The sequence below is a fragment of the Podarcis gaigeae genome (assembly GCF_964106915.1).
Source record: "Podarcis gaigeae genome assembly, chromosome: 2".
In the NCBI taxonomy this organism is placed as follows: domain Eukaryota; kingdom Metazoa; phylum Chordata; class Lepidosauria; order Squamata; family Lacertidae; genus Podarcis; species Podarcis gaigeae.
Window position 1 is genome coordinate 51,395,729 of NC_139679.1, and position 22,832 is coordinate 51,418,560.

Genomic DNA, 22,832 nt, shown 5'->3' on the forward strand with positions numbered 1-22,832 from the left:
CCTCAGCTTTCATCAGGCTGTTCCAGAAAAGGGGGGAAATAAGCCTCCTCTGTCTGGAGGAATTAACAGATGAGTGCCGGCAGGATACGGAACATCCTGGGCCTGTGTTGCATCTGCCGTAAGGGGCAAAGCACCAGGTAGGCAGGGGCAGGCAAAGGAGATTATTGTTGTGCGTGTGATTGTCTGCAAGAATTATTGATGTAGTGTAGCTTCTTCACTTTGAGATAGTTGCTATATTAGTTTTGTACGTTCTGTGGCAGACCACATGTTTCCTGTGCAGAAGAACACAGTCCCACGTTCAATTTTCAGTATCTCTAGTTAGAGACGCTAAGTGCTGAGGCTGAAAAAGAGCATCAGCTGAAACTCTGGAGAGTGGCTGTTAGTCAGGGGAGATAATATTCAGCCACTGAAAGGAAGGAGGGCCAAACTTGAAGCCTTCAGTGTGTGGTTGCCATTTACATATATTTCGTTTTAAGAAGAAAAATGTGAAAAAGAAAGAAACAGCTACAGGAGCCCCCAATTCCAATTAGAACTGAAAGACATGAGGGTGTTAACTCTTGCAATTTTTCTCCATCCCACCACCCCTCACTATTATCAGCGCTGGATTTAGGGTGGTTCCCCCGTACAGGGCGCCGTGCGAAGGGGGTGCAAAATAACAAATAACAACAAAAAACCTATTTATTATATAGGGAGTGGCCCCCAAATCTCTTCTTGGGGCAAATCACAGTTTGGGATGAATTATTTTATCAGCAAAACTGTGCTGGGGTGGGAAAAGGATTAGTTCCCCTCCACTGTACCAGAGTCCTGATCTAGGCTAAGGCTCCCACAGGTCCTATTTTTTTATTTTAAAAAAGTTGAAAGATGTGCAATTGAGACCACACATTTACTTTGTGGCCCTACACATTTCTACTCTGCCTGAATTAAATTCTGTGTAATTCAATGGAGCTTACTCTCAGGTAAGTGGATATAAGAGTGCAGCCCTAACGTATTATCTAATTTGGCCTTCAGCATAAGGTGGCTTCATATGTTCCTGGTTGCACTTTGCACAGGAAGCCAAAGGAAGAAGCCGCAAATCCCAACTGTAGCCCAAAACAACTGCTCTTGCAGGTAGCAGGCCATATATTAGTACTTTAGATCTGAACTGTTCAGACATGCATCCCTAGATGTTGCTGGGCTACAACTCCCATTATCCCCAGCCAGTTTATCCAATGGTCACAAATGATGGGAGATGTGGTCCAACAATATTTGGGTACCCAAGGATGAAGAAGGCCACCTTAGAATAACAAGAGATCACCCTTTACCTTTCCTTGGACAAATGAAGGCCAGGTGTTCTTCCTTCACAGAATCATGAAGGAAACAAACTGATGTTGTGGTGGGGCTTGGCTAGTGAGTCACTGCTACTTATTGGGAGGGGCACAGTGATGGTGAGCTGCAAAAACACCAGTGGAGTTCAATTTGAAACTCCTCCCAGTGCATTTGCATGGTATTGCCCTTCCTTGTCCTTGCCTCTCCAGGTAAGCAGCAGTGACTCATCTACCAAGAGGTCAGGTCAGGGCCTCCATCCCACCACACTGTCTGCTGCTGACTAGAAATGTTTTGTCAGAAGGCCTGTAAACAGAAAACTACATTCTTCCCTCCTACCTATGGATCATTCCAGCACAATCCACATGTGCTACATGGATTCTTTCACTGTTCTCCTCCCCATGAAGAATAATGACCATAGCATACACTTATTTCCTCTAGAAATGTGTTTCTTCTCTGCAGTGGGCTCCCAGAACCAACGTATTGCCAATGACAGTATTATCGTTGGGCGAAGATACATGCACAGTTGGGAAGTTGTGACCCAGAGTAAATTTCCCACAGTGACGCAGAGAATCCCACGGCAAAGTGTACCTGAAAAAGCTCGGAGTCATCTGTACTGTACTGGCTGGACTCTGTTTCAGAGTGCTCGCAACACCACTGCAGCTCATTGAAGCAACTGGCTGAGTCAAAGTCACCGGCATCCAACTGGGACAAATCTATCTCTGGGAAATCAGAGTAGAGGTGTTCCTCACCAGACACTTCATACTGTGGATGTAAAAGAGAAAAGGATGGTGAGCTTGGCTGACCTGCCAATCCTTGGGAAAACCAAATGAGGTCAAATATAATCACACATGCCTTCCCAAGGTGTAGATCAGATCACTGGTGTCTTTAAGGGGTGTCCAAATGTTACACAATAAAAAGCCACACTAACGTGGAGCTAAGAAACCAAAGTCCAAACCTTCCTAAAACAAAGAGGATTTAAAACCACCTGAAGGCAGGCTGCCACCTGTAGAAAGCCTTCAAGCTCCAAAAAGGCAACAGTTCCACATTTGTTTATTTACCGAGGTATTTTTAGCATGTTCTTCAAAAGAATTCCTTTTACAACAAAACAAAATTTTATAAAATAACCACATTGAAACTAAAAAAAGCAAATTAAAGATGGCAGATATAGTTCTAAATGACTCCCAGTGGCTCTTATTCTGACCTGACCTGGTATTACTGATGAAAGGGGATACAGAAATGTTTTAAATAAATACATAAAATGACTGGGAAAATACAACAGAGCAGTGTGTAATAAGAGTTGTGCCTCTAAAGCAAGCATGTACTAAAGGACATGAATGCTGTAAAATGAGGCATTTCCTGCCCCTCCTACAATGTATTAAAACTAAAAATCCCGAGATTATTTTTCTTTTCCGCATTATTACCTGCTGGTGAATTATAATTATGTCTTACTGGCTTGTCTGCAAGATCAGAATTTAGGTCTATTCTTCTCATTCCCCTTCTTAAATTAGAAGTGACAACTTGTACCTGATTGTGATTATTATTATTTTTGCCGACTTTGAATATGTGCATCAATGCCATTCAAAAGAAACTGAAGGATAAAGCAAAACAGAGCACTTTCTCCATGCTCAACATCTAGTATTTCCATTTGGGAATGATGCTGCAACCTTGGCCAGCTTTCGCAAGAAATGCTTGGGTTTTGTATTTCTAGTATCAACATGATAATATCCTATTATGCAGATTCTAAGATTAACATTTCTGTGCTCTTGGAAATATCACTCCCACTACCTTCTAGTGTGCGAGAGGCCAAGCCCCCTGGAGGACAGCCCAGATGCTTTGTTTCCCCATGGCAAAAAAGGAGGAGGAGGTTACTGGTGGGTGACTGACAATATGCATCTTTCAAGTCTGTCTCTGTTCAAAGGAACAGGAAAACACCCACCCACCTACCAGCAGATCACTCAGATTAAATGGCTGCATTTCGAGGGACAATCTTTCAAAATGAATAATGCCCGTTTCCTGTATAATTACAAAGATGTGCTTGTGGTGCTTTTTTTTTGTTGTTTTTCAAGTTCAGAGGAAACAGACGTTTTCAACTTTTCTTGGGACAGTTCCCTTGCTCATGGATCATCACCATGATCCATTGCTAGCCTTCCACATCCATCTCAAGGTGGTGTACAAATTATAATAAAAACAGCTAAGGAGAGGTATAAAAATAGCAGAAGACCAGTTCAACCACTGGTGATCTCCTCAGGCAAGACAGACAGTCAGACAGACACAGACACACACACGGACACCCCCGTACACCACCAGAGCAGCTGCATGGCTTCTTAAGGGACACTTAAGCTACTCCAGCCTTTAGTGACGTAATGCAGACATCCAGGGCTTATACTAGTGCCCTGATAGCCAGCAATTAGGAAGGAAAGGAAGAGGCTTATAGGGTACACCAGACAGTCACGAATCAGGTAAGGCTCTGCAACAGAGGCCTGTGTGCATCTGAAGGTGGCATTCTGGGTCCTGACCACCCCTGACCTCCCCTTTCTTTCCTAGGCCTTCCAGCCCCAGCTCCATTCATCAGCTAAACTTAGCTCCGCCACGCTCTTGGCAGTGGCAAGCAGGCCTTGGAGCTTCAATATTTCCTCATACCCGTGGCAATCTCTCCTTATAGAAACAAGTTTCTCCAGACACCAATTCAATAACAGCTCTAACAATCCATTGTATTCTTCCCCTGCTCCTCAAGCCCAGCCAAAACGAGAGTATAATAGAGCAGAATCAATGGCTGGCGCATGTAAGGCAATCTAAGCTCTAAGAACTGAGCTAAAAATATCCAGTCAATCACACAGAGCAGCTGAGACCCGGCCCCATTTCCACCACATTCTCAAGGCATACGCAATTGCATTAAACTCCCAACACGGTCGGCGAAAGCGAGTGACCGAGAAGGACACAGTAATGCTGCACTGCACCATTACTGCTAAGCCTACCAAAGGTCACAGATATGGTGGGGGATGCGGCTTTCGAAGGTCCGCGATGCACAAAGGCGGGAGAGGGGGAGGACTGTGATACAGAAGACAAGGCCTGCTCAGATTAGGGATGGATGAGGGAGAAGGTAGGCTCTGTCCGGGCTGAAAGGTGAACCTCCCTACTTTGCACTTCCCCAAAGCAGTACACAAGACAGAAGCACAGTTATCCTCAAAAATCTGCACTCTCCGAATTTTCCAGTGCAGTTCTGCAGCCAAGTGACATGTACAAAAATGTATATATTAGTAGAACTGACATGGGTGGTGATGGCAGGTGTGTGTGTGTGGGGGGGGGAATCCATTGTATTAGGAAAATTCCTTTGCAAAAAAGCTGTCTCTTAGGCAAAACCACTTACAAAAATGTGTCTACTAGGAGAAATTTGCACAGAAATACTGGTGAATCTTCATGAAACCTTTTTAAAAATCACCATCATCACAAACTGATGTACAAATGTGGGGAACAAAACATAAGATTGGAAAAATGAGAAACCTGAAATTGACATATGGGCCCATCCCTAGCTCAAGCAAAGGTTTCTGCAAAATTGTGCCATCGGGCACTACTGGCATCTATACCATGCTCAGTGTAGGGAAGAAACTCTATCTGATGTGTAAGAATTTTGCCAACGTTATGACTCCAATTTGTTTCAGTGAATTGTGACATGTGATTTTATTGTTCATATTTGAATGCTGCTCTTCCTCCAAGACATTCAGGCCAGCATACATGGGACAATCATCTCTTGCAATCTTCAAGTTAACCTTGTGAGGAATGTTAAAACTGAGTAACACTCTCATGGCTGAGTGGAGATTTGAATCCAGAGTTCCTCAGTTCACCAGCTAGACTCCATTAGCTGAATTGGACAGACTTGAACACCAAGATTTCCTGCTTCTCCACAAATGCTTTTTATCTAGCAAAGTACAGCACCAATTGGGAAATTTTTGATCCCAATTTTGCTGGCATCAGTACGTTTACAGTGTTCACTGAATTCAGCGAGTAGGGTCAGCACTCAATCCTGCCTTTCTGAGCCAACAAACCCATTCCAGGCAAGCCACCATGGAGCTGGTAGATGATAAAAGCCTTTGTCCTCGTAATGACCAAGACTAGCATTCAAAACAACCACCAGATAAATGAAAATTCATGAAGCCCTTTTATGTGAAGACCTGCTGATCTTTGGGAGCTTCCTAACAATGGGGAGAGCAAATATATTTGTTTTGCATTTAGCTCTCAACTCACAAGATCAACTGAGCATTTGAGAAGCCGTAATGAGAGAATAACATCCAAGGCACTGCTTTGAAGTTTTCCAAATAGTCTCTCTAGGACTTAACAATCAATTTTCACAAGAAGTTACAGAAACGAAAGAGACAGCATCTCCCCCTCTCCACCCCCTTCGTTCTGTCTTTATTAACTGGATAATCTCAGATTATAGGGCTTGTTTCCCGCAGGAATGGGACTTTATGTCTTCTCTGCGTTTTCCAATTTAATTTAGGACACAATCTCCACTAACAGTAAATGGTGGGTCTTCCCACACCTTCTGTATGAACACTAGGTGAAAGAAAGGGCAAATGGACCTCAGGTTACGAAGCAAAGGCTGTAGGGAAGGGTCAGTCTTGGGGCAAGGAAGAGGCCTGGAGACTGGCAGAAAGAGAAAATCGCAATGGAAGAAGGTTGCAACCTGACCTCCGCCCAACCTGTCCAGGGCAGGGCAAGCTTCTACCAAGCCACATGGAAAAATGAGCGGGTAGGGACTTTTCACGTTATGGAGACACACATTATTGCCAACTAACATCTGCATAAAAAGCTGCTGCTAAAAGCACAACTGCAGTGACCATTTGAAAAGTTGCCTACTGGAGGGGTGCGTGGGGAAGCCGGTGGAGCCGGAGACTTTTTCTAATCTGCTACCTTTTCACACACTTCCCTTACTGCATTGTGCATGCAATACACATTTTAGAACTGTTATTTTCTGAAGGAAGTGCGGTTTAGAAACTGTGCAGCCCTTAAAAATTATTGCCTTTAACCCATCTTGGATTGAGATGGAATTGTTATCATATTGTTTCAATTTACAGTCTAACACAATGTGCTCATGATGAAACTCTCATATAAACCCCAAGGGATTTGCAGGAGATGCATGCTGATAGATCTGTATCTTGTAGCTTTATTCTGAACCCTTTGTTGCTCTCCCTTGCTCCATTTGTCCACAATCCTCTAGTACAAATTGGGTTACCCACATATTTCCCATTGGGGACCTCTCACCCAGGAACAATACCACCATGGCCCCATTTTGGCTATGAGAAACTGTTCAGTAATTTGCCTGGCTTAATGGTTAATCCAGCCCCCAGTTAGATTCCGATTTCCATCAATATATCTGATTGTCCAGGCCCCTAGCAAATGTATGTATTTATCAAATGCTATGTTTTTCCTCAAATCTTTCTCAGGGAGTAGAGGTAGACATATTTATTTTTAGAAAAACTTTGAATATGCATTTGCAATTCATACACGAACTTCTGCAAAACACTCAGATTCCTCAGTTGTCTTTGATATGTCACTAGGGAAGAGATCCCATCTCTGCAATCACAAGGTGCAGCTGACGCTAGCACTTGGGATGTCTTTTGATAATCTCTACAGACGTGACACCTCCCCACTGCCAACAGAATTGGGTATAAATAAACTCCTGCAATCCAATGCCTCTTTGGGCTGCCTACATGGCATGCTGAGTTCAGCAGCAAGATTCAGATGGTGCCCTGGCAATGCCATGTTGTTCAAGTCCAGCTCAAGGGTCACCTGGGAGACAAGCAATAGGGCAGCATACTCCTCAGTGCACGTATGAATCCATCCCAAATCTTCCAAACAACTGTCTGACTGATTGACTCTGGAGGAAAGATTAATGTTTCGGTTATGAGTGGGTAAGTGACATAAATCATCACAGGAAACAGCCACCTAAATCTGTTTATATCACAATAGCTCTCTTGAGAACCAGAACCCACTTTAACCATGTCCTGTGATACACAATCCACTTTTCTATATTGTTGTTGTTCCTACTGCTACTACTGTATACATCTGCTCACCTCCTTCTGTTTTTCTCTTCTATTTGCCATTTTCTCTCAACTTCTCTGTCCTTTCCTCTTTCCTCTTAATATAATTTGAACATGGGGGGGGGGGGGTAAAATTAAACAGTGTTGGCACCACTGATGGGACCACTTGAGGTAAAAGCAAGGCCTACTTGAGAGTCCTCATCCCCAGTGGGCTGAACTACAACTCCCATTATCCCCGACCATTGACCATGCTAGTTGGGGATGATAAGAGCAGAATGCTAGCAATGCCTTGAGGTCCTCAGTTTCTGCATCCCTAGCCTAGACCTTCAGAGTTAAATAAAGGGATTCTCTCCAAGCTAGTGAGTGCCATTCAGCTGGGGCAGCATAGCCAAGAACTGGACTGGTTAGTTCTGTCAATGAGGTATGTTTCAGTTGCTGGAAGGATATCTAAATACCAGTTTCCTTCCTCCATTGCTTTGGAAACAAGAAGAAATACACATCTTTGGCTGCATGCCTTGGAAGAAGAACTGAAGCACTTAACAGAAGGCAGAACATCTGATGATATTTCCGAGTCTTCTTTCCACCCACAGTGGTGGGCAGGTGGATGGTACAGGGTTCTTCTTTGATAGGCCCAGCACTTACGAGTGGGTAATGGATCTTGGCTGTTGCAGTGTTCTCCTTTTCTGCATTTCCTTTTTGTGCTTGTGAAAGAAGTGAACTTTGTTCTAATTTTACCCAGGAGATTGTAAGGGAAGCAGCCATTGGACCTTGGAAGGCAGCCAGCAAAATGGCTGGGAATTCTGAACCATCTTTCATTCCAGACACCTCATTCAAGTGCGGTGGAGCAGAGCAAAACATAAAAACTAGCCCAGGAGCTCTGTGGAATAAGCCCATTCCCTGCCCACTTTTAATCTACCAGGGGAGCCTAACTGGTCCAACAGTGAGCCCTCACGTTACTTTGATTTCGAAATAGGATTAATATTATTAATTGTTCACCCTTTACTCTAATGTCCCAATTAAAACTCATTGTTTAAAAACAATTCAAAACAACTTAGAATCACAAAAATAAGGTAGGCCCTAAGAATATACATTTCAGGAAACTCAGAAAATGGGGAAGCGCCATGGGTAAGTAGCAGAGTCATCGCTTTCCCTGTTTGATTCCCCTTGTCTCCATTTAAAAGGATCTCAAGTAGATGTGCTAGAAAAAACTCTGAATCTTTGGAGAGTTCCTGCCAGTAACAGTAAACAATTCTGGTCTAGATGGACCAATGATCTAACTTGTCGGGAGCTTCATGTTTTCATCCTTACAGGGACAGCAAATGGAAAAGTGTGCCCCGGCAGGCTGCCCTGGAGCTCTGCCAAGAAGATGGGCTCTGAGCTTCTAAGAGAGGAGTGGGATTTCACGTACTATTATGGGGCTACAGGGTGCTCCTGAAAGATGTTGTTTTGAAAGCAGAAAGGTTGGATTTGCCCTTGTCAGATGCATGATGGAAGCATTTTGGGTCTCAAACTGTGATTTGTTAATTAGGTCACACAGACACCTAGATTTGCAGAACAGTCAGGCAATCCATCTTGGAGGCGCCTATTTCCACATCGCCCCCGAGTCTTCTTTTAAAAATGTGAATTTCCTGTAAATGTACAAACCAGCAAAGAGACATTGATGAAAACAAAACCAAAAGAGAGCAGCCAACACACAGATTTTTGTGTGGTGCAAATCCACAGTCGACAGGCAGACAATGACTGGCTGGATGCAGCACTGAAACCACTATTTTATTCTATTATTATTTTTAAAGTATTGACACGAGTTCCCTGCCATGGGAAATCCGTAATCTAAACAGAAAGTGCAGAATGAACCGTCAGGCTGTCGGAAGGCCTCCTTCTTGGGAGCTTTTTCTTTTTTGATGTCTTCATTACAAACCGATGGGTGACACCTTATTAACAGATGTAGGATGGCAATTAGGAGCCCTGGGATAAGATCTGAAAAACAGGAGCTTGCCCAACACGATGAGGCTTGCATGTGCGACATAAAGAGCTGTGATGATACTTGCTCTAAATTGGTCACTCACAACTCGCGCAGAGTTACCTTCAAAGGATAACTAACACAGTGTGCTAATGCACTGGCATCCAGGCCTCCACAATGATAGACGGACAGCTAGATAATTGCAGAAGCGGAATTTTAGCCTGTCCTTCTCTCTCATCAGCTTGGGAGAGAAGACCAAATTCTGAGCCAGCATGCAGCATTCAAGCACATGAGTGAAAGACATACAGTCATGTGGCACCAGCAATAGAACTGTCTCCTTGAACTCTACTCTGGTTTGGTTAACAGTCTTAAGAACAGTTAGATGATTGCCATACATCATAGACAACTGGTCTAAGAGACACAAGTCCGGGGGCTCAGATGGTATTGAGTGTCTTGATATTTAGGCAGCTGTTGAAGACATTTTTTTTTTTAATTTAAGAAGACTTTCCCTGAAGGGTGACCCAGTCATTTTATGGAAGATGAAGTGTACAAATGTGTAAACTGATTGGTTGCTTTTAATTTATCAAATTTATAAACCTTTGTATTTTGTCTTATTTTACACCGCTTCAGTATCTTTTGGTTGTGAAACAAGCTATACATCTGCAAATAAAATAAAACTATAATGCATCTGTTGCTGGGCTGTATTGTTGATGGGGTTCAAGTATTCAAATGCTTGCCATATAGATATAGATATATAATATCCCATAGCATACAAAAACAGGATAGGAAGAGTCTATCCTACTTTTTGCTCTGCTCTCTTGCAGGCTTGCTTTGTTTCTGTAGGAAAGCAATGGGTTGCTCCAAGGAGATCATTCCATCTCCAATAGCATTTTTGCTTGCCAGATGGAACAGGTGGGCGGGAAGTATCACAGTACTAGTGAGACTTTTTGCACTGGCTTCTACTAGCGCAACAACTTTGTTGAATCCACTCTATTATCCTCTGGCCCTTTCAGAACATGCATCTCAGGAACGCATGCACTGGGTAAATGGAAACAAGAAACTGAGAAGTTTTATTATCATTATTTATTTAATCTGATGTGCCACACGGAGAGCATCTCTAGGTGGCCTACAGTAAAGTTTTAAAACATACAGAATGGTTAAAAGCAGTCATCAACATGGAATGAATCAATATACAAAACATAAAACAAACTCACTAAAAACTTATCAGCATTTGCTTTTCTTTTCTGAATTAAGTTTGCGCTGGCGCATTTGACTGTATGGCCATTCCAGACCTTTTTCTCAAGATCCAGCTCTACTACTCAAGATCCTGGGACAATCTACGTCCTTCCCTCCTGCTTTAAAGCAGACCTCATTCAGCCAGACGGCTGGTGCTGCCAAGAGGTCCAGAGGCTCAATGGAGTCAGACTGAAGAAGCTAAATCATTGCAGCCTTCTCTGAACAACACCCCTGAGCCACGTGCTGAGACGACAGACCCCAAGTGGGATGTTTGCAGTTTCCTTCTCCATAAACTTCAACATGAGGCACAACCTGAGTTGGCAAGTCTGCTGAGGGGGGAAACAGAAGGTTCCGCCAACTGGTAGCAAAAGTGCCATTTCACAAAACCTGCAAGCAGTGCCTGCCGAAATCTAAAGGAGCCAGAGGAGTAGTGCTTGCTGAATGGGTTTGTTTTTCTACCGTAGTAGTAACTAGCTTTCTCTTTTGATGGGCTTCTATAATGTGTTTTCCCTTCCTGGCTTGCATTGGATGGGGCGGGAAGACTAAAATGACATAAGCCCCACATCTCATTTCTCACAGATCCTCTAGGGTAAAGTGTATCAGTAAAATGGTCCTGGTGGATATCCAAGGAGAAACCCAGGCACGCTTCTTTTAACGCCAATGAACTGACATCTATGGTTAAAAGAAAGCTGAAACAGCAGGCTTTGGGAAATAACCCTGAAGGAGAAGCGTTGCTAGACAGTGTTGACAGGACTAGACTGGATGGGCCACTGGCCTGACTCCATATGCTGCGGTTTCTTATAGGAACTTCTTTCTTACTCTCACACTGCTGTGTTGGAGATGGAGGAGAGAATTTTTATCAGGATTGCAGCTGGGATGTGCAGCTGGGGTTAAATGTCCCCAGCGAGTGCAGCCCAGTACATGGGATCTGCCCTGCATGCAGAAGGACCAGGTCCAACCTCTGGTGTCTTCAGGGGCAGGTGGTAAAAACTGCCTGACACCCTAGTGAGCCACTCCAGTCAGGGCAGACACGACTGGACAAGATGAGCCAATGGTTGGACTCAGCATAAGGCAGTTTTCTATGTTCCTACCTGTGTGATAGGATCCCAGTGAAAACCTGCACCCCCTTCATCTGTGCCCAAACACAACCATGGCTATAGTGGTTCAGTCGATGGTGCATGAGACTCTTAATCTCAGGGTCGTGGGTTCAAGCCCCACGTTTGGTAAAAATAAATAAATCTGCATTGCCTTGTGGTCCCTTCCAGTTCCACAATTCTGTGATTCTGTTATTCTAACTATGCTATTAAAGGAACATTCCTTTTGGTCCTGAGAAGCCAATGGGCTAGGAGCTCTATTGGCTGAGGATGAAGCTTCACTGCCCTTTTTCGACATTGCCACAATTGATGACAAGCAAAACTTGGGTGGGGAGAGGAGCAAATTGTCCAGAAAAGTTACAATTGCAGATTAACTTCATAAAAATATGAGGCATTATGAAATTATGTTTTTTGCACAATGTATCCAAGTCAGATAGTTTTTCTTGATGCAGTATGAACTTAGGAGTTAGAGCTAACTGGGTTGCTGTTGTTTTTAGCACAGAGCTGAATACATTAAAACGGGTACAAATTACACTTGCAAAAAATTCTTATTTTTCATATAAACACACACACTTAAGTATGAAGAATGATTCCCATCGGTATAAATTGGGTTTGCTTTTCCAACATCGCAGACAAACCGCACTAAATGGTACTGAATGCATACCTGATGGTCCTTATCACAGGATAGGTGGATCACCAGAAACACAAAGTGCAAGCAAGTGACCTGTGTGGATCTGAAAAAGAAGGCTGTGCTGATGGGGGTGGGGGGAGGAGTAAGCTCAGTTTGCAGTTGTGCAAAAATGGCCCTTAGTTATTAAAGCATCTTAAAAGGATGACTAACTTTTCCCCCTCCTCCTCCCTTTTTTTTTAGCAGTGCAGCAGAAAATACAGCATAAGACATCACATGCTGGTTTGCGAAGCGGTAAGCTTCTACCTAACAGCTGCTGCAGCAACAGCTAAAAATGCCGCCGGATGGACAGGCTGCAGCAGCTTCTCAATAACCTAATCCCGTTTTAAGCCTGGAAGGCCAGATTTATGTTGTCATTTGCATAAACGCTGGCGGGACGCTTTGCAAGGGCCTTGTCATTCAAGCGCCTTCTTCCTCTGCTCTCCGTTTGCGAAGGTGGAGTCACGACGGTTCCACTTGGGAGTCCAAGGGGGCAATGCCCCAGAAGGAGCATCTGCAACAAAACGACCGGCTAGGCTCCTCACAAAAGAAGCTGTGGCTTCTGCCAGTGACTCATTCAGTTTGATTCAGAGCCTCCCACTCATGAGTAAGTCCCTACGCATGGCATTAAGAGATAAATATAACTTCAGCACCAGCATCCAAATTAGCGCATAGCATTTAGGTAGATGGGTCGCAAAGCAGCACAAGGTGAGATAATTTACAAACAGGCTTCGGCGAGGAAGATAGCAGCGTTTCTAATGCAGGGAAGAACTTCAGACATTGGTGACAGAAGGCAACTGGACAGGCAAATGAAAGTGTCCACAAATCTTTCGAAAGATAGGGGGAAATTGTTTGGTTCCCTGATTCTACCTCTCCTCCCACCCATCCTTTAAAAATGAAAGAAAATCCTCATGCAAGGAGATTTTGTGAGAGCCGTCTGGACTTATCACGGAAATCCGTAATTACATACTGCAGGCAATGTGGATTATGGACAAGCTGGGAGGAGAGAGAGATTTTTTATTACCATGAACTGTTGACCTCTCAGACGGGACATTCTCTTTGGAGACTGCATCAGCACAATTAGGGATATTTCAACCACTTGAGGGACACATTATTTACATCCAGTGGAGATAACCAGTGGGATTATAGGGTGCCCAGACGTGTAGCCAAGAGTTCCCTTTTGAACCAGAATGGCTTGTTAGAGCTAACGTTATTACAGAAGAGAATACAAAAACTGGAACTCATTTCATGTTATTGCCCAGCTATACAAAAGTGGAAGGAAGCTGGTGGAAAGGAAGTTAACGAGCAGACTGCACCTGAAATTGTGAATGGACCCTTTTATTGTGTCTGCCATATTCAAAAGAGCAGAGTCAATAGATGAAGCATAAGTCAACAATCCAAGTTAATATAATATATAACGTGGCAGAGTGGAGCAGCTCCTGTCCAAGGTAATAGCCACCTACCCTTTTAGGATACTCCATCCCAGGGAAGCCAATGTGGGGCCATTGCAATGCTACTGAACTACAACTCCCATCAGCCTGATCACTGACCATACTGGCTGGGGCAGGTGGAATCCAACATTATCTGGAGGGCACCACACTCAGCTCCATTCTACACCCCTCCCTGGTTTCTATGCCCCACCCAACAAGCACTATATATTCTGTGCCAATGACTACGCTCAGTCCTCATTGGCTTATTCTCTTTCTACTTCTTGGAACCTTGGGGTTTCCCCTAACATGCAGATACCTCTCTCAGTGTTCCCGTTTAATTTACAATTTTCTTGGCACTGAACCAGATTATATGCAACTAGACAAGCCCCGAGGAAAGGTAGAAGCAAGAAAGCCCAGGCCAGAGACCACATAACTACCAGCATCTGAAGGGACCTGGCAAGAAGTAGGGACAGCCCCTCCTTTCCACGGGCTACTTACTACTTCTTCTTTTTAAAAAACCAAACAACAACCCACAACAACCCCCCACAGGTGTCAGTGAAGTTAACTCTATCAAAAGAAACCAACAGCTCTTCCCTGTTCCCTGCTCCCATGAGGCAGTTATGAGAACTGAAGGTCCCTGCCTTCCCACAAACACCTAAGTCCCCTCCTCTCCAGGGTTTTTCCCCAAGCAGAGACTGTGTCTGCTTGCAATAAGTCTCTCCACTGCTCTTTTCATTCCTCTACGTGTTCTGGGAGACAGGGGAGTAGGGGGAGAGAAGAGCTGCTTGCAGCAGGAGGGGGAGACTCCCTGGATTCTTCAGCAGCCTGCCTCGCTGTCTCCTGGACCCCTTCCTCTCCAGCCTCTGACTCAGCTCCTCCCAGTCTGCCCCCTCTTCTCCCTCTGATCAACATCCCACCACTGCCAGCAGCTCCTGAAGCCAGCCTAAGAATATTTTGTACCTTTTTGTGTTAATATTGTAAACTGTAAACCACCTTGGGCCCCTTGGCAAAAAGGCAGCATATATGTATTAGAAAGAAAGAAAGAAAGAAAGAAAGAAAGAAAGAAAGAAAGAAAGAAAGAGAGTGTTCTGAGATCCAACTTCCATTAAGCAGTTAGAGCTCTGCAGAGGAAGAACATAAAAAGTAGTGCCCCCCCCCCCCCAGTTTGGAGCAAAGTTCCATCTATTCCTGCATCATTTTCAACAGTAGCCAACCAAATACCTCTGGAACATCACAAACAGGGTATAATGGTTAGAACCATCCCATGTTGATTGGGTCCAAGTACTGGTACTCAAGTATCCTTCCTTACAACATTGAATTTCCATTTAACTATCTGTACTATTAATTTGCCCTAAATATCCAACCAAATGAGTAGCAATTGCCACATTTTGTAAGTTAATATACAGAACCATGTCCTTATTTGGGTATTGATCAAGCTAGCAGCTAGTTATATGGCCTGACCCTGATCTGGTACTGTGTGAGAAAACAAGATTTCCTTCTTCAAACCCTTTCCTCCAAAATTGTGTTCTTTTTAATTTTATATGTGCAGTATGCTGAATGTGTGTGTTTGTGTGTGTGTTACATTTTTGTGAGGTACTAAGGTGAGAGATCACCCCACCTGCATTCTGAAGTGGCATGGTCCGCGGCATGCTGTATCACATGCTTTTGGCTGAATAGGTAACATTTGTCGCAGCAGAGTAATTAACATGATCATTCCCAGTCAAACATTAACTCTCACTGCAGCACAGGGCTCAAGAGCCTCTACTTACAACACAGCAAAGAGGACTGAAGGAATCTGGCTTGCTCTGGTTTTGGTGCTTTAAGGCAGTCCAAGCTGAAGAGCTAATAGGCTTTTATATATGTTTGCACCTATGTCCTAAGAGCCTTAACGAGGAAAGGAGCTGGTTGCTGGGAATGCAGCTGCTTGCTGGGAAGTAGCATCGCTGTGCTATCTATATAGGCATCGGCCTTCCTCCTTGATAAGCTTTTCCACCTCTGAGAACAAACCTCTTTGCATAAAAGCTACCTGATATCAAGAGAAAGGCCACACTCAAGATGCAGTTCAGGGAGGTGGGGGTTTGAAGGGAGGGCAAATCCTTCCATTATTTTTTGTTTTGTTTCCTGCATTCTTGGTAGCAGCCCTCCAGGATTGGTAATCTCCTGCATTCCAGGCTATAGCTACTTTTCACTACCTTCAGGCCCAAAATCCAATGGAGTCTGCTGGGGTTCCAGGGAAAGATAGGGACTTCCTGCTTTCTGAGCACTGGCTTTATTTTACCTGGGTCATTTGCATGCACGCGCGCGCGCGCGCGCACACACACACACACACGGAGGGAGCCTCAATGGCACCCCTCTGTAGTCTTCACCTGAGGCAAAAAATATGGCTAGTCCCCCTTGTAGCTACGGCTCTGGTGTATGTTTCCCTTTCTTCTGCAGTTCTTCCCAGGTAACCATCCTTACTTGGCCTAGGTTGATGGAAATCAGAAAAATAAAATGTGGAAGCGTTCCTTTCGCACTGAGGCTGGATCTCACCAGCAAATGGGATGCAAGCCCCATGAAGGGATTGTATAAACACAGTGAAAGAAAGAAAGAAAGAAAGAAAGAAAGAAAGAAAGAAAGAAAGAAAGAAAGGCAGGCAGGCATCTGGCAGTCAGCATGAAGGCCGGTGCTGCCAGGAGATATGCCAACCCCTGTGATGGCATTTGACAAAATGTCATTTTAAATGGGTAAGTGTAGTGCTGACTCGTGTCTTTTGTCAGGCTGCTCCTCTTGACAGTGTGATATTTATAGCTGAGGCCTCGGAAGAGATGACTGGTACTCCCAGGGAGTTACGAACGGGGAGGCGGACCAGCTTGCACTGGCAAACATAAATATTTGACATGGTGGAAGGAGAGAAGAGGAACAATGTCCTGCTGAGCTAAGGAAAGGCAAGGGTTCTCAGGGTGCCAAGCTGAGCCCCCCTGCATGGGACCTCCCCACTGTTTGTTTGTCCTTGCAGAATGCGGACGTTCCACCTAGAGTCTGTGCCAAGAAGCCCTCCATAAAGGGTGGTGGGTAAGGAATTTTAAAAACAGGTAGGTTGTTGCAGTCAGAGCTCTCATTAAGACCTTCACTGAGCTTAGCTTTTGGCCACAAAAATGATTGATAACGAAGCTAGTACTCAGGAAGTACAGTGGGGGCAAAAGTGATGTGACCTCTCCCCCTACCTTTCTACAGAGAAGGCATCTGTCTCCTTCCCCATATTGTAACCTACTACTACTGGTAATAATCTTATACATAGTGCGTTTAATTTTCAAAGATCTTACAATCTTTTATTCACTTGACCTCATAACAATCCTATGCAGTAGATCACGATGTGTCCCATTTCACAGATAGGAAACTGATGTGACAGCTGACCCATGGCCATGCAGTGGTATAAAACCATGTCCCATCAGTGCAATTGGACTTTCCCCCCTCTCCTCCACTTGCACTCACCATACACCTTCCACAAATCTGCTCCGGAACAGATTCAGGAAGTGCATGAAGGGTAGGAGAATGTTCTGTTGCTCAAGCAGATGTTCCTGGGCTTACAGAATGTTCACGGAGTGCTGCGTTGCATGCAACCCTATATACCTGCCTATACATCTATCACAAAGCCATTACAATTGAGAGGCGATTAAAATAATTGCATAACTATTGAGTCACTGCTTATCATGATTCATCCTAGAAGCAGACCATCACTATGTTTGGCCTTTCATAAAATGGAACATAATCATAGTGTTTTGTGCTTTTAAAAATGCCTCTCTCTAAGAAGACCAACCAAGGTAGCCAGCAATTATATCCAGAGTGTGGGAATAAGCCTTGACTTAATGATGGGAAACTTAGACAATGTGTCCCATAGTAGGGCCTTCCTGGGACTACAACGTGCAAGCAGGATTTGTGTGAATGGGAGCTAGACTAGACCACTAGTTCAGCCCTGGCAAATGTATGTGGTGCTCTTGAATTCTTCCAGAATCCTCACTCACCCAAGAAGGTCGCTGGATGACTTTGGGCCAATCAACCATCTCTCAGCCTAACCTATCACACAAGGTTGTGGTGAGGATAAAATGGAGAGAAGGGAGAACAATGTAAGCCACTTTGAGCTCCTTGGAGGAAATGCAATGTATAAATGTAATAATAATAATATAAATGGGGTACAAGAAATAAGAAAAGCTAAAAGAATTAGCTGGGCACTTTAAGGACTTGCCAAGGCATGTTTAAGGCAGCGGGGGGTGGGGGGAGCTCCCGTATGTCACACATTTTCCATACATTACCTGGAAAGAAAAAGGAATGGCATTAGATATGGCTGCTGCTAGTGATGTGCAGAGTAAACAGAATTAAGCAAGAGTGTTATAGACAAGCATGTGGAGGATTAGGAAGGAAGCATATTTTGTCGAAGATTAATTATCTGCAGCCCCCGCACTGGCCAAGGCTTCTTAGCATTTTTCACAGCCATATTGTTGACATATCCAAACTATCTGTGGTTTAATCCAATGCTAACATGAGACCCTTGCTTGCAGAAACTACTCCCAATAAAATCCTGAAGTCCCTTCTGACTTCCTTGCTATAAGGCCAGAGACTTCTGAAAAATGATGTAGCCGAATAAGTCAGCGTTCTTCATCTTAAACGACTGAACATCCCTAACCCATCGAAGATAATTTTGCATAAAATGCAGCCCAAGAAGGAGTGAAGCACACCATCCTTCTAATAATCATCATATTCCATTACAGTTTTGGGGAAACTGCTAAAGAAACCTTTTCTCAAGACAGCAGGAGAAACATGAGGCAGAAGACAACCAAGACCAGGCTAACACAGTTTTGTCACTGTGGAAATATATATTTGGGTCCAGGATTAAACAAGTATGCGGTAATAATTACAACACTATTTGAAGTTTTGCGGGAGGTGTTTTTACATGTGATTTTTGCTACTTGCTGCTGAAACTCTGGACAGGGAAGAAGACAAATGGAACAAACTAAACAAAAACTTGATCGACACCAGTCAAGTTCACAAAAAATTACTAGCCTGAAAAATATTTACTAGCTTGTTGGCAGCTGGCAGAGGAGCGAAGGAAAGTGCTGTCTTTCTCACAGCACCTTGTGGCATTTGCATCCCGGGTGCATAAGATGGGGCTTCCCTTCTCTGGCAGCCCACTTGGGTTCTTCAACAGGCATAGGGGAAGATCCTGTCAATCATTGACCAGCCTGTTCACTTGCCTGTGCACAATTCTTTGACACCTAGGGTTACCAAGTGAGTGCTTAAATGCAAGGATAACTGAAAACTTACACAAGCCAAACCTGAAAAAGGTTCTGCGGTAGTAGATACAGGGTTTCAAATACCTGTGCTGCTAACTGACCTTCTCCAATGTGCAGGGTTTCACAAATTTTGGTCTCTGGATGCTTTTGGAATATAATTCCCATCATTCCACTGGTCCTGCTAGCAAGGGATGATGGGAGTTGTAGTCCAAAAACAGCAAGAGACCCAAGTTTGGGAAACCCCATAGTAGTGTATGCACAGTACATATTTTTTATAAACATTTTACTGGGGGGGGTTATAATTTTGATTGCAGCATTTGTGCTTTATTGGTGCAAAATTTGGAGTTCAGTGACACAGAAGCTGGATCGTGCTCCTGGCTTAAATGCAATCATGTTTCTGGCCATGAGCGTCATCCATCCAACAACATGGACAACTGCAGCGTCTAAGAAGATGCTACAAGCATTATAGTCAATGAAGTTTCACAATGTTGAGTTCGGTCCAAATCAGGGGTGGAGAGCCATGCACTGTTGAAATAGGACTCCCAGCATCCCTGACCACTGGCCATGCTGGCTGGGGCTGAGTTGTAACCCAACAACACCTGGAGGTTCACAGACTCCCCACTCTCATCTCAGTCAAGCAATGCTTTTCATGTGTTCCGCACACAGACACTCACAAAATATGCTTGCCACACAACACCACTAGTAGAACACATGAGCAAGCACACATACACTGAAGTGTATTGAGCTGCTTTTCAGGCATGGTGCTACCATAGCGAGGATGAGATCCCTTCCCACACAAATGCGTGGAATATTAGTGTGATGACATGTTGTTATGCAATTTTGAACTACCCATATGACCTGCAGCTGGGCTTGTGCTCCTGCAGAAGGCAGCAACTAATAGCAAGCTCCATATCCTACCACTGCAGCTATATTGTGCAGAGAGTCTATGGAGGGAAAACAAGCAAACAAATGCAAAGGAAGAGGATGGTTTAAGATCACACAGCTGAGATCCCAGAGGCGCCTCTAAGCCCTAGCAATATTTTCTAATAAACTTGGTGTTATCTCCTGCCACACAGGAACAAAGACTAGGATAAATGAATAGCAATAAGACGAAGTATGTGTTGGGCATGGCACAAAAATGTGAGCGGCAAATAGGATCCAGGTGTAACGAACTCTCCCAGGCTGCCCCTCTTTGAAAATAGCAGCTGTGTGGGCAGACAGGGAAATCACTGGGTAATATCTAAGGCAGATTAAAAATAATAACGATCCGATTTTTAAAAGTTTCTTGCACTTTATAACTTGCCTTCCCCAAATGAACCCTCTATGAAACACAATCTGAGTTCACTACACGGTATGCAGAGGCTAACTAAAAGTAACAATGGTTTATTAAAACAATTAGAAAAAAATAAACATAACTAACCCATGGGTCTCTCTAGAAAACATAGTAAGATAAAGGGGCCACGCTTCCACATCAATAAATAACCAAAGAGGAAATTGCTAGATTTAAGTCCTGTGCCAACACCACTAGCATATTGTGACATAGCAAGAAGTGATCAGCCTAAAGATAAGCACACCTGTCACCTGAGAGGTGAAACCTACTGACATGTCAGTGTGCTGGTCACCCACAGAAGAACAAAAGTCGTGGGGAGAAAACGGGTGTCTGAAAATGGCTTAGCTGCTCTAAGGCACAGAGAAGGCAGCTCTCACATTTCACAAGGACATTTCTCCTCTGGTTTCCCAGCCCCTCCCTCCTCTCCCCTCTTTCCCTCCCTCTTTTCCTTGCACCTGCATGAATGATGGATGGCTCTGTCCCCATTTGCAGGTCTAGCCAACACGCTGGGGAAGCTGCAGGGAGGGCTCCAACTGGAGCACTTGCAGCAGACTAGAAAGAAATAAAAGCAAGGAAGCTTGCGGAGAGATTTTAGATTAAGCAGGTGATGAATCAAATAAGCAAAATAACTAAGCAACCTACACCTGCTCTCCACGCCCTCCTCTCCACAACCACAACTCCCAAGCTGTGAGAAAGGAACTGGCTCTCAGAAGCTGAGAATATGGGTGGGAGGGATGGAGCAAAGATGCTTCCTCAATTGTCAGGATGACTCCTAGCTCATTTGATGGTCACAAAACTCCTTGGGCTGGCAAATCTGCCGTGTCAAATGGAACAAGCGTTTGGGCAAATATTTGTTAAAAATGTCATTCCACTGTTCTCGGGGTACACAGCAAAACAACAGATATGAGCTTTCAGAGATACTATAAGGGATGCTTCAAGGGTATAGCTAACCTGCAGAGGAAGGGAACCTCTTTGCTTTTTTTGCCCACACTCCTTGTTGCATTACTTTCTTGGGGAAACACTTTTCCCTGTGCTATGACCTGGGGTGGCCTCTGGTCTTTCCTCTCTTCAGATCTAGGCATCTTTTAAAAAGATAGCAGACACTTCTGTTTTTCAGAAGCCTGTTGAGAGAATGCACACTTCCCTGCAAAACTGGAATGCCGGCTATTCTTACCCTGAACTGCATGCAAGCTTCTGTGTAATTTGTATGGCTGTGATTTGTTTTTCTTATGAAATAAATTAACAGTTTTAAAAAATTACATGCAACTTGAGAAATGGCAGGAGCATTCATCAGAAAGCCAGTAAGGAAATGCACTAAAACAAAAAAGCATAGTTAGCACCGGAAAAAAACACCGGTAGTCCAGTTCTGCTGGTTTCATGCTGTCTCTAACACCACCTATTATATGGTACATCTGCCCATAGCATAGGTTACTCCAGCCTGGTGTTTTAGACACCAACTCCCATCAGGTAGGATGGCCAAGACAAGGATGATGGGAGTCCAAAACATCTGGAGTCCCCTGGGAATACGGACTATTAACCCCTTCTGGAAACTGCAGCTTTGTGAGGAAAATAGGGGACTCCTAACAACCCTAAGAACCCTTAACAAATGACAGTTCCCAGGATTCTTTCGGGAAAGCTATGACTCTTAAAGTGGTATTCCAGTGTGGGTGCAGTCAGGACAAGAATCTGTGGGAATGTTGCCACAGATCTAGCCAGCTATCTTCAACTTTTCAAGATCTGTAAGTAGACTCACCTTTAGTCCAAACATGTGCTGGGGGACCCACTTCTCCTTTTTATTTTTTTACCATACGCTTGTCTGGTGGTAGTGCAGTTGCTGAAACCCATTTTAGGTCAGGCTACAGGTACCTGGTAGTGAGTCCCAATCCAGTAGCTGAAATCCAGTGATCATTCTAGGCCTTCTCAGGTGTATTTGCTTTTCAGATCTCAGCAAAACCATGTGAAATGTTTGTGATTTGAAGGAACATCTTGAACATATAGGGTGAAAAGTCAGGAAGTAAAGCCAGCAGCAAGGTCAGGCTCCCAAGCATGTACTGAGCTCAAGGGCCTTTGCTCAACGTCCAGATTATTTTTATCCTGCCGTGTGATCTCTTCCCAGTCCCCTGAAATCCCATTCCAAAGAAAGGCTGGGAAAACTGTGTCTGAAAGCCCAACAATTTCATATCCTGTCTAGTTTTCTCACTCCAAGGAGGGGAAACAAATTCTAAAAACAGCATGTATGATACTTGGGCTTTCCATCTTTAGACTAGAGAGTTGGGAGACAGAATTGTATGTGGCTGTGATTTCACATGGAGTGTCTACATAGGCTTGGGAAATATGTGCTCAAGTATCATGGTGCATATCTATTATAGCTTATTCCCAAATTCAAAGAAGATTGTCAATGCTTACAACTCCCCCACCACAATCCCCCCCCTCTCTCTCTATATATAAATGTATATGGGTTGAATTTAGTGGTGGGGGATTTATTCACAAAGATCTTTCCAT

General features: G+C 44.0%; 1 protein-coding gene across 1 annotated transcript in view; it reads right to left on the reverse strand.

The window, feature by feature from the left end:
* The window catches only part of PPARGC1B (PPARG coactivator 1 beta), a 105,916-nt gene that overhangs the window by 30,297 nt on the left and 52,787 nt on the right, over positions 1–22,832 (reverse strand). The window contains exon 2 of the mRNA XM_083718915.1: positions 1,894–2,067. Coding sequence (XP_083575041.1) covers positions 1,894–2,067 — 174 coding nt within the window. The remainder of the gene's footprint in view (positions 1–1,893; positions 2,068–22,832) is intronic.